Raw genomic sequence first — 12,816 nt, 5'->3', positions numbered from 1 at the left:
CTGCTGACCTATTCTAATTGCTCCCCATACTGGGGCCTGCACTACCAATTACACACAGCAGGCTCACTGACTAGTGGATGAAAGGGAAAAAACTTCAACAGAGCTCACATTAAAGCTGCTGACTCTGATTGGGCAGCAGATGTCTGTGTAGCTTTTTGAAATTTAAATGAAGGGAGCGGAGAAGGACATTTCAGTGGTTTGTTTTCAGTTATAAACCCTTGTGTACTTAATTTTGCTTCAACACAAGTGGAGTGAGTTTGAGCGGAGACAAATTATGTTTCTGTGCTCTCTAAAAAGTTGATTATTTTCTCCTTCGGGGTGTGTTAAGCTAAGTAAACAGACATGTAATTAAAACAGGAAACTGAAGACAATCTCTTCCCAAATAATACACAAATGCTAGAGAGTGTTGTGTTCATGTTACGGCTGTATTGTTTTCCTTCGGGAGACCACTGGACTGTAACCTGAGACCATGTTAGAGCGGGGGCTGAAGCGGAGCACAAACAGCTGACTCAGCCACCTGGGAGCCAAATGTCTTGCCTTGCTTATTTCTGTAGTGCTCCACCCTGATCCTAAACAACACAGATTTATAACCTGTTTGCAGAGCTCAGACGACACACAAACACACGTGAGCCTCACACGATCCGATGCAGAAAAAGAGGAGACTGACAAGCAGATCGTCAGGGACAGCTGTTTGCAGAGAGAGAATGAACGCTGTGAAGCACACTTAATAAAAGAATATGAAACCTGTATGTGTTTTTCCTCTCCTGTGTCTCTACAGGTTCTGCCATCCCCCTCTCTACTCCTCCAGTGGGTGGTGGATCACACCGGTGATCAATCAAGATATCAAGGCCTGGAGCTTAAAAGCTTGAGGCGAGCTGCAGACAGGGCCAGTGGGCCACTTGGGAGCATTTGTGCCGTGTGATGGTTAACCATACTCGAGTGGTTGTGTACTGGGATTAGTAGGTTTACTCCTTTGGTGATGGAGGGAGGGTGGTGATTGCTTCTGACTTTTGCTTAACTTAATTTAACTTTGTCTGTTGTCTCTGTTAGAGGTAGACCAACCTCTTCCTTTTAAAGAAGAAGTTTGCTTTCTGTTAGTGTTATTGGAAAATTCCTGTGAAACAGTGATTGTTTGTTTATATTGTAAATAAATTCTTTATTTTATTCACACATCCATTTCCCTCTCTTCCTCCCCCCTCCCCCGAGCTAATTTTTTATTGTTACTCCCCTCATCCCCTGGACATTTTTGGGACGTAACACCTGTGGAAATGGGGTTTTTACTTCTTTGCATATATCATATGCAGCAGGGGCAGGAACTTAAGGAAAAGCCTCTGTGACTGCGACAATCCTAATCTTAAAATGCACCACAGTAAGCAGTCTAATTGTTTAGTTAGAGTATATTAATTCACACCTTATCTCTAGGAGCAATATTGTATGGTTAATAAGCCTCAGACGACAACAGACACATCAAACACTTTAGAGACCACATCAAGACTCATGAGCAACCTAATCAACACAGTACTGAACTATCTCTCCAAAACACCCCTAGGTTTGTCAGGTAAATAATTCAGCAGCTTCTGCCCAAGCTGTGTGATGTTCCTGTCCTGTCACATAGTGGGGTGGAGGGATAAAGAAGCAGTATGGATACCGCATGCACATATTCTCAAAGGTGTGGGTGGAAAAACACTATCATGCTTAGAATTCACTACACGGCTAATACAGTGCCCTCACATGCTGACTCACCTGTGACAAGCTCCCGCACCTCTGCATCTACAGTCTTTCTCAGCAGGCGGAGCAGAGCTGGGATTCCTCCTGCATTCCTCACAGCTGTCTTGTTGTCATCCATCGCTTTCCCATAAACAAGGTTCCTCAGAGCTCCGCAAGAGTTCCTCTGGACCTCAAGGACCTTGTGGTCTAGCAGGTCCACCAGGTGTTTGATTCCGCCGAGTCGACACACCTGTGAACAGGGTGAACGAAGGCCGTAACACACCATTATCAGGTAGGAAAGGCGGACCACTCATACATTTTTTTCAGTTTACATACTGCAGAGAGCAAAATCATGCATTTATTCATGTGACAAGAGAATCTACACACAAGGAATGTATTCATACGACATACAAATTATTTAGAAAAGTAATGCTAATCTATGACCACAGAAAAAGCCTTAACCACAGGAGATGGAAAGACTACATTTACATTTTCATCTGGGGCAAAGAATGAAGCGTGCTAAGAAATAAAAATAAGCTTCCGGCTTTTCATTATGTGGTCTGAACTGTTACTGTGATATGTTGACATTTGGCATCTGAGAATAAAAAATATATCCTTCGTATCCGATGATTTATTCGTCTTCCTGTGCCTTCCTATCAAAGTGTAAATTTTTTCACCAAAACATACTGAAGCAAAAACGGACAAGCTTGACCTTTAATGTTTGAGGGCAAAAATAGGGTTGTAACGGATGCTTCTATGTCTGTTTAGGTTTTTGTAACTGTTGCTGTTTTCTACAGGACCCTGCCCAGGTGTGGTGACCGGCTTTTGTTCCCTCCTCCACCAACTTGACACTTTCTTCAAGAGGGAATCTACAGAATGACTGAACAGTCAATGGAAAGAACAGGCTTTGGCGGAAAAATGTACACACGGACACACCCTGGAACTGGCTACACAAATGATCGGCTGCACGCTGAGTTGTAGCTAAAAATAGGCCCTATTGGTCAGGTTGTAAACAAGATGACAGTTTGGCCAGATTAGCAAGCACTTCATTTGAAGGCAAAACCAAGAGTGAGCAGACTCATAAAGTCGCTAATAATGTCTCATTGCACAGGAAAACTGGGCACCCACTGCACTTATGAAATGTCGTGCCGGCCTGTGTATTCTGTATCATTTCATGTTGTATTCTGATTGGTTTGTTTGTAGACGAGTTGTCACATTTTTAGAATTTGGTCTTAAATTTCTGCTATCTTTGGTCGTCAAAGATTCAAATCGGTTGTCTGATGTGTCTCACAGTGTGATCTAAGACCACTGTTTTGGATTGATGACAAAAGATTTTACCACGTTTCTCCCAAAATTGTCAACTTTGGTCTCCAAAAGCCCAAAATCGCACAGTGTAAAAGGGGTCTTAAGCAAATAACCAATAGAATGAATGGCCGGAACTACAAAAAAAATGACCCAAATTGCAATTAACTGCGGTTTCCCTTCAAACATGACACAATTGCTACTGATAAATAGACAAAAACTGCAGATAATGTGTAATAATTATCAGATGTTAAGATGGATGAGTATAGATTTTGACCCAGACACAGTATAGGAGCAGTGGTACGGCGCCTACCTCAGTTTTCACTCTGTTATCGCCAAAGCACAGGTGCTGCAGGTAGGCTGCTGCGTTGGCCTGCACTGAGGGGAAGTGGTGCTGCAGCATGTGAATCACCTCCGTTAGCTCTGGGTCACGCCATGCAAACTCCCTAGAAACACAGTTGGGGGGGGGGGGGGGGGGGGCACACACACACAAAAGTATCAGCATGACAACAGAGGCATCAATGAAGAGTGTTCCCTTAAAAACCTCAGGCACAGTTTCTCTCAAAATGAATACTTCAGCACCTCAGGGCAACCTGATAAGCCCAGGAAATTACATTCACATCTGGCTCTATATGACAATCCACATTGGTCACACTTGGATTATTGCATTTCTGTATGCAGTACATTACAGAAAGGTAAAACTTTTTTTCAGTTCCATTTTCTTCACAGGAGTGAGGAATGCATCTCTTAGACTGAAATACACTTAAGGGAGCATTTTTTACACTCAAAAGTTAATAATAAAAAGCTCTGCTGTATATTTATTAGTATGTTACTTTAATAAGTTTCTTCTGTCTCTGTATTTGTAAAAAAAATATAGATAAAACAGAACAGAGTAGCAGTTATGTGCATCTAAAACCAGGTGATGAATTAGATTATTTGGGTTTGAGTTGTAGCAGAAATGCTTCCTTCTTAAATTGTTTAGTGAATTATGTGCAGCAAGACTCCAGGCTGGTCAAACACTTTTTATCTTGATTGTGTCAGAGCACAAAGCCAAAGCTGAAAAATTAACACTCATGTATTTCCCTAGACAGGAATCCTGTTAAACAAATATTATTTGGGAAACTTTACCCCGATGCACTTCCTGATCAGACCTGGGTCACGACACTCTCCCTGTTACACTCACTTCAAGTACTTGCACTACAGCAACATACATAGGTGCAAACAAAGCCCCCAATGTGCAAAGTCAGGGGTTTACCACAGATGTCCACCCTCTCTCTACGCTTACATGTGTCTGTACAACAAGAGCAGATGCAGTAATTCGGTGTGTGTGAGAATCCATTGTTAGGTGGCCAGGCATAGTAGAGCTGCATGCGACTACCCGGGGAGCTCACTGTTTGAATAGTAAGAGGACACCGCTGTTGACCCAGCAGAACAGCGATGCCTTGTAAGCATAAGCAGTCTCTTTGGATCACTGGGTCGTGCTATGCTACACTGGTTACTAACCACTGACTACATATTAGTGCTGTAGTTTAAAAATGTGACCAGTGCCTACCTGGGATCCTTCTGGATGCTGTCTATGGAAGGGGAGCGGGTGGCACCATCATCCATGACAACGGCCTGACGAGTATAGTTGGGATCAGAGGGCCGGTACTGTGCTGAGCGATATGGATCAGCATAAGTGGCTGCTGTGTTAAGAGCATAGTTGTTTCTTTGGTAGGTCATGGTGCTGCGCTGGCTGGATGTCCGCTGGAGACTCCCCACACCTGGGGGCCAAAAAACAAAACTTTTAGAAGGAAAATGTAAACAGAAGACACATGCAAACAGACAAAGGCAGGTTAGTGGAGATTAGCAACATTTCAGACCTTTTCAGATAAACTCTGAGCTCTGTACATGAGTAGCATATAACTTAAAACCAAGCTGAAAATACAAACATGCAGCCGTTCTGACAGACTCAGCAAATTCTCAAATCTGGAACCAATTAATGATGAGGATAAAACACAGCTCCCAAAAAACAGAAGTCTTCTTCAAAGGCCTGTTTCCTTGTTGTTTTGTTTTTACAAGATTGTGTTTAGCCGGAGGGGTCCTGCTGGTTTTCAAAGAGCCCAGGAAAACTCAACCTGCTCGATGATCTGCGAATCCTTTCCTTAGCACCTTCTTGCTCCTTTGCGCCACTGTATTCTTAGGCTGATTTTGCCAAACACAGCAGAGAGGCAATGGTAAAACATGACCTGCTCCAAAAACAGTCAGAGACACACTAGTAAAGCAGCAGCATCACAAACAAAAGCATGCAGAGAAGTCATCCTTCCAGACAAGGTCCAATATTCAGTCTGACAGCATATCGCTTTTGTCATCTTTCCTGTTTTCATTCGCTTCAAGTGATATTATGACCCAGTTTTTTAACACAATGGGTCACAAACACAGGACTGCATAAACAAGCTGGCTGGCTCTAGCCCTCCTTCTCACCAGAGCCACGTGATTTGTGGCAGCGTGACTGCTCCACTGGTCAGATCTCTATCAGGCAACAGGACTGGGCATGTGCGTGCTCAAACTCCCTCCTACCAGAAACCAAGACGTCAACTCGTGGGGCTGCTCCAAAAACACAATTTCTCACATCAGTGCACCTCTATGTTGGGCAGCAACGCTACCCTGCCATATGGTTATCTCCCAAAATGTAGCCTTACAGAAGGAATCACTGTCACAAAGACTATGGAAGACAAATTACAAATATAATGTACCTTCACCAGAAATATTTGGATCCCATTTCACATTTGTCAGCCAAGGATCAATATTTCTAATCAACATTTAAATCTTGCTTCCACTTGCACAAAAAGTAATGTGCAAGCTTCCAGAAAAAGACTGAAAAAAAAAAGAATGCATGGAAAACCGGTGGGGGGATATGGCCCATTGAAATTTCATTTCACAACATTACAAAGAAAACTCTGGGATACAATTGGATTTTTCTAGTGTGGTAGCTCTTACAAAGACTCCATATTGAACACCCCCTCCAGCTCCGCTCCATTTGTCTTTTTCTCAATATAGCCGGCATAAACACATTATAGTGGCTTCTTCACGGCATCAATAGCAGTTATTAGTCGACTTATCGGCCTAAGCAGATCTCCAGTGAGCCAAGGAGAAGGCTGCATGGAGAGTGTTTGTCAGCGAAAACTAAGCTATGTATCCGAGGCAGGGGTGACGATGAGAGGAGAATGCCAACATCAGGAGAGCTGTAAGAGAGCAGGCTGTGGAAGTAGGTAACCAAGCTGTCCCCTGGCCCCTTCATCCTTCTTCTCATTCTCAGTGTGACACACGGGTAATGGACTCCTTTGTGGTGGGATGACATATCAGTACCTGCCTATTAACTCATGTCTCACCCATTCTGCCTGGCAGTGGAGGGAGGATGGGAGGGAGGCAGGGAAGGAGAGGATGACAGAGGGAAAGAAAAATAGAAAGCAAGAGGGAAAAAGCAAGAAAAAAAGACACAATATACGTAGTGCTTAAGGCCAGATGGGCAGGGAAATTGTGTTCCCCAAGGACGACAAAACACCAGAGTCAAGGGGCCCCAGATTAAATGGGAAAGACAAAGATTTTAAGACAAAAGGAGAATCCGTAATAGATAATAAAAAGAAAGTGCTCTTGATGTGAAGATGTGTCTGCCTGAAATGAAAATGTTATTGGTGAAAATTTGGGCTTATCTTGACCACACACACACACACCTTATGTTAACTCAGTGTTGGTCAGGGAGCTCTAAAAAGTTGTCAACACTTGTGTGTCTAATTAGTTAGCAATAGCAGGGGGTACTGATGATGTATCAGACAGTCCGCACAAAGGACAAGGTCATTACCCATATCCTAACAAGTCAGATAAATATTCTTCTGTCATTTGCTCACAGCCTGGTAACAATGTACTGACCGTGGGTTGGAAGTCACTGAGCTACAAAGGTTATTTTCATTGTCACTTATGTTGTCATTTTTTTTGTGAATAAAGGAATAGTTCAACATTTAAGGAAATAAGGTTATTCACTTTCTTGAAAAGAGTTAGATGAGGGGATCGATAACTCTAATGCCAATATGCTAAAGAAGAAGAGCAGATGGTTAACTTAGCTTAGCATAAGGACTGGCTGGCTCCGTCCAAAGGCAACAAAATCTGTCTACCAGCACTTCTAAAGCTCATTAATGAACATGTTATATCTTGCTTGCTTAATCCCTACAAAAACCGAAGTATAAAAACAACAAATTTGCGGTTTTACAGGAGATTATGTGCCGTTGTCTATTCTGTGGCCAGGTGCAGTCACTTCCTGGAGTCTTGTCATAACAATGAGACTCAAAAAAAGTCTTCAAGAGCAGTATTCTGGCTGTAGCTTCATATGAGAGTGGTGTCAATCTTCTCATGTCACTTTAAGCAAAAAAAAAAGAAAAAAAAAGCAAAATCTCATATCTCGATATAGGTCATTTCATATCCCAATAACGATACATATCCCAATATAGCAAATTTTCTGTAAATTCAATGACTAAATAGTTGTTGGTCCCTTCCCCCCTTCCTGTCTGTCAATCATTTGTGCAGATTAAATTAAATTACTCTTCTTTGCTTTTTACCGCAAAGCTTTTATTGCACTTACAGTAATGTAAAAAGTGTAGTTGTTGTCAACTCGAGTGCTTCACCTGGTTCACTGTCTGTCCTCTACTGCGCTGCGCACACACATGGAGGGCCGAGCCCCGCCCGCGCTGAACCACAAAGAGCAGAGGAGAGTAATGTGACCATGAATGACAGCAAAACGCAGTAGAGACTCTCACACTGAGCTGAAATGAAACGAGTGCACATAAATTAGGTGAATAACATAAACATAGCCTCCACTCCATTTTGCTGTCATTTATGGTCGCTGGAAGCTCGCTGCTTCTCTCCTCCTCTCTTTCTCACAACGGGCAGGGCTGAGCCCCCTGTGTGTGTGCTGCACACACAGCGGAGCAGAGGAGAGACAGTCAAACAGACAAAGCACTCAAGTTGATGACAGCTACACTTGTTATGTTACTGTAAGTGCAATAAAAGCTTTGTGAATAAAACACCAAGAAGAAGAATTTATTAATGTAATGTGCACAAAAGATGGACGGACTCCAAATGATGAAAAATATTGCTGTAAAGAGTGTGATTTGTGACACAATGAAATAAACTATAGAGCATAAAACGATAGATGTTTCTCTATCGTCACACAATATTTATCGTCATATCACACAGCCCTATGTCAGTGTCTTCTGAATCACAATCTGTTCAATGTTCCTTTATATTTTCTCTAAAAGCCTTAATTTTGTCATAGTGAAAACACATTGCTAATCTAATATACACATTGCCTAACCTGCAACACAAACTTTGTTTTCGCTGTCATAAGGAGACAGCCCATAGATGAGAGGCAATTAAGACACTATGCAGGGGTGGGTGTGTCTTAGATATTGTGTTATAAAAGTGACATGTAATTTGTGGGTGGTTTGTTACTGTCCATAAATGAGGCTTTTTGCCCGCCTCTGGGCTTTTACCATATAAATAATACCTGAGGGGCTCCTGTAGAGGGTTCCCTGCTGGGTGTGGCTGGGGCTGCGGTACAACGGGCCCTGGAACGTCCGATCCTCGTAGATTGGTGCGATGTGGCGGTCTGGGGACATGGCTGACCTTAAGTCCTGACCTAGCTGGCTGTGTTGACTGGCATATGAGCTCCGTATTCCTGAGGATGTAGGAGAGTGGTTAGCAGATAAGTAGCTAGAAGCAGAGCAGTCTAGTGATTACAAACAGTCTCATAATTGTGCCAAAAGTGTCAAAGGTTTGAGTCAAAATCTGTCAGTCTACTCCCAAGTGTCACTGAGCAAGACACAGAATGTCCTCCAGCTTATTTACTGTTTTTTTTTTCAATAATGGTATTAGTTAAATGTCTAAAACATATCAGGGTGAAAAATAGACAAAAGATTAAAAGAAAAAAGATGTTGGAGGTTAAAGAACCACATCAATGTTTCTGCTTCATATTACATAAAATGCTCACAGCATGCTATGTGTTTTTTTCCCCCAAATTGGTTTCTATCCATTGTTATGGTGTGAAAATCCATTTTAACAGACTTGATCCTTGCTAGTTAGGTAATGAATCACAGTGAACAATGTCTGTTTTTATTGTTGTCAAAGTTATTGTCACTGTTGCATGGTAATACAGTTCACAGATTTGCACGGTCTGCACTCTATTTCCATAAAACGATACTGCAACCCTGACAAAAATAAAACCAGATGTAACGTTCACTGTGACCTCACTGTGTAGCAAGTTTCAGGTTTGTTAAGTTGATTTTCACACAGGATGGAAATGAATTGAAAGCAGTAAGTGCAAGGAAGGTAGAAAAACATTTAAACAACAAAAAAAAACATTTAAAAAAACATTTTAAAAAAATCAACTAAGACCACCTCTTCAAAAAGGTCTTAGTCCGGTTGTTTCTGTCCGCATCCGAGTGCGATTGCTGTGTTCACACCTGCTTTTTTTCTTTTCATGATCTGTTTTTCTGTCTTGTTTTTTTCCTTTTAATCTACATCATGGATGATATTATAGTCAGGGAGAGGAGGTGTAAGACATTCTAATTATTACAAGGATTACTAAATAAGGAATATACAATAAGAATATCAATAAATACAGATGCAAGAGTAGTGAGCTCCACTGTTTGTCAGTTTAAGGTAAAACATACAGAAAGAATTCACTGCTGCACTGGTGGTGATAACTGTGTGCCTTTATTATTATTTGGACAGTGCATGTGTGCAAATACAAACTCCAAGCCATCAAAAGTCGCTACAGAGATGTTAAAGCCGACTGATAGCTGATCCAGCTGTGCTGTTCTATCAGAAACTGTTGTTGCTTTACATGGCCGATCAAAGGAAAGGACGTCTCATTTCTATAGAAGTGTTTCCTCATTTTACACGTTACTCACATCTTTTCCTTGAACCTCTCTTCACATCTTCAGTGGGAGCAAGGAAAAGACGCAACTGAGGGAAACACGGATGCAATTAATAGTGATGCACCCAATGACCGTAGTGCACAGGGCATTCTAAACTGGTAGAAAACAGGAAACATCCACAATGAAACAAAATAACATTAAAGGGGACCAATTGTGTGCTTCCTTATTTTCTGTCATATATATATTGTTACAATGTTGGATGTTCATATTAAACGTGGCCAAAGTTTCAAATAAAGACGTTAATGTATGTAAAAGTAATCCCTAAGAGCAAAAAGCTCAAGCACAGCAAAGTAAAATAAGTCGTTTACCTGTTAGAGGTGTGCTGGTTGTCTGCAGCTCTTTATAAAACATCATCATTACTGTGGCTGTTTCTGCTTGTACTATTCCTCCCTGCATTATTTCTAACTGATTCGCTGAACAAAGAGCTCCAAATATCTCCAGAACTTGTTGCATTGACCGTTTTTTAGCGCTGCTGACAAAGCTCCGCTAATTCGGTGATAGACACATTTAATTTCCTATGAATTCTTCACAATAAAAGGTTCCCATTATTTAGTCATTTAAAAACTTTTAATATGAAGCAGTTAAGCAGGAAATGTTGGGTTTTCATCAGCGGTAACTTAACACGACTGATACCTGCTGCCCCTCTGCAGGCCTCCGGAAGCTGGCCAATCAGAATAGAGTGGGCTCATCGGGAGGGGGGCCTTAAAGAAACAGGAGCTAAGACTGCCTGTTAGAGAGAGAGGCTGAACTGAGGAGCTACATAAAGGGCCAGTATAAGATAAATAAGATGTTTTTTGAATTGTGAATCATGCATAAAAAAATAGAGCTGGAAATGAGCATAATAGGTCCCCTTTAATAAAAAAAATGATGATTAAAACATGGCACAAAATGCCATCTAATGCTGAGACTTTTGAGACAGGATTTTAATATTGCTGCACAGGAGGTAACAGGCTGCAAAGTTTGTACTAAATGAACTGAGGGCTAATACTTGAAAATTGACCACAACTGCATGGCATGCTTCAGCCAATCAGTCCCCTTATTAAATTTAACTTGGGGCTAAATATGTTGTTGTGGCATGACATTTTTTATTAGGAGGCACGATAAAGGTCATGATATCACTGTAAAGGTGTGAAGACAGCATGAATGAGTTGTGGACTGCACTCTCATTCAAAGCTGTTTTAAAAAAAAAAAAAAACACAGATAAAATTAAAAGTAGAAAACAATGTGGACATGGAGAGGTTTGCTTTCCTTCTGTCCATTTTTGTCAAACATACCCACACATTTTAAGTGATCTGCATGCCTATGTTTGTGTTTGTGTTCAGCCTCACATCAATGAAGCTCACTAAACTGTGAATCCCAGTGGACTGGTATACAGTTGGCAACTAACTGCTCATTGCACATTTCACGAGCCTCCAGACATCACTTGGGTCCTCTCCAACTGCATGAGCTCAGACACAGACTGCTGCTAAACCATAATTCTGCCATGCAGAACAAGCTAAATGAGGGATTCTTGTCACAGTTTGAGACAGAAGACATTAATAAGTAAGCATGTTTGCCTCCTTTGAGAGCAGGGGGCCTCTGGGAGCAAGATGAGGGAAAAATCCAGATGTAGATACCAGGCCAGACTGAGGTTGACCCCTGAAGTCTTCAGAAGTATAGAAACCAAGCGAGCTCTGGGGGAGCATCAGGGAGCTGGTCGAAAGCTCCTGCCAATTTGTGGCTGCATAATGAAATCTTACGAGAATTAATATACTAAATTAATGATTAATGTTATTTGAACAGGTGGCTGCAGACCAGAGTACATACAGGCTGAGATCGTAGCCATGGTGAGCCTATATTATAAATCCCAGCTCACTGGTCACTTAGCTATCAGGCAGTGGCGGAGCGGTCATCTGGAGGTTCAGGAGAAATCCCTGTTGAATGGTATCCTTCCTGGCTGATTACTGGGGATTAACTCAGCTGGAGACTGAGCTGATGTGTGGTCTCCACATACAAACACACACACACTGGGAATGTCCGATGTCCAAGTGTTCATGTGTTTACAGTAAATTTACAGTGTTTGGGAGTCAATAAGCATCCCACCCCAAAATAGTACAGTCCTATATTGACCTGAAGTCTGAACGGTGGGTGTCCTGTTTGTGTCCGATATGGTTTTTCCAATAAAAACGTTAAATTCTGAAATATACATCTACTCCCTCTTCTTCCACAGTGAATCCAAAATCTATGAATGTGCAAATATTTTTTAGTTCAAAAGTTTAACTGCTGGGCACAGCAGCACAATATGTGCAGCGGAGGCTTCAGGTTTCTACATCATGCTTGTGTAAGTTTCACACTGGACCATGACTGACTCCAAAGTAGTTGTTATCACAAATCATGTTTTTAGGTGCACATCTCAAACTCAGATTTAAGATGAGCATGGAGAAACTTTTCCCATGAAGCAGATGAATGTGAAAACGGTATTCTAATGTCAAACTCTGCACATACTGGACATCATTACTTACAGTACATACTTTAAATAAAGGCTCTCTCCAAATTTCATTTCAATCACTTGCTATCTGGTTTGTCAGTTCCAGGGATGTCTGTAATGCCTGATTATTTCATCAAGTAAAATGTTACAACTTGAAGCTTTTCTTAAGAATGTTTTTGTTGCCTGTTTTTTTAACTGTAACCTGAATGTGTTTTTGTTGGTCTACTGAGGTGTTTAAATGTAGTTTTGTTGTTTGTGTCTTAAAAACCCCATAACTTCTCTACGAAAAAACAGTATTAAAGCTTGCTTAGCCTATACAACAGGGTAGCCCCCTGCCAATAGCGCCCCACCTGCTCCTGAGCCATTCTG

General features: G+C 41.6%; 1 protein-coding gene across 5 annotated transcripts in view; it reads right to left on the bottom strand.

The window, feature by feature from the left end:
• LOC137192614 (plakophilin-4-like) overlaps positions 1 to 12,816 on the bottom strand; it is an 83,679-nt gene that overhangs the window by 15,205 nt on the left and 55,658 nt on the right. For all 5 annotated transcript variants that reach the window (XM_067603442.1, XM_067603443.1, XM_067603440.1 and 2 more), the window contains 4 exons: positions 8,549 to 8,719; positions 4,562 to 4,772; positions 3,323 to 3,455; positions 1,744 to 1,957 (listed from right to left, as the gene is read on the bottom strand). In XM_067603442.1, the coding sequence (XP_067459543.1) occupies positions 1,744 to 1,957; positions 3,323 to 3,455; positions 4,562 to 4,772; positions 8,549 to 8,719 (729 nt within the window). The remainder of the gene's footprint in view (positions 1 to 1,743; positions 1,958 to 3,322; positions 3,456 to 4,561; positions 4,773 to 8,548; positions 8,720 to 12,816) is intronic.

This window comes from Thunnus thynnus, chromosome 11, assembly GCF_963924715.1.
Source record: "Thunnus thynnus chromosome 11, fThuThy2.1, whole genome shotgun sequence".
Classification (NCBI taxonomy): Eukaryota; Metazoa; Chordata; class Actinopteri; order Scombriformes; family Scombridae; genus Thunnus; species Thunnus thynnus.
This window is presented reverse-complemented; position numbering and strand designations above follow the sequence as displayed.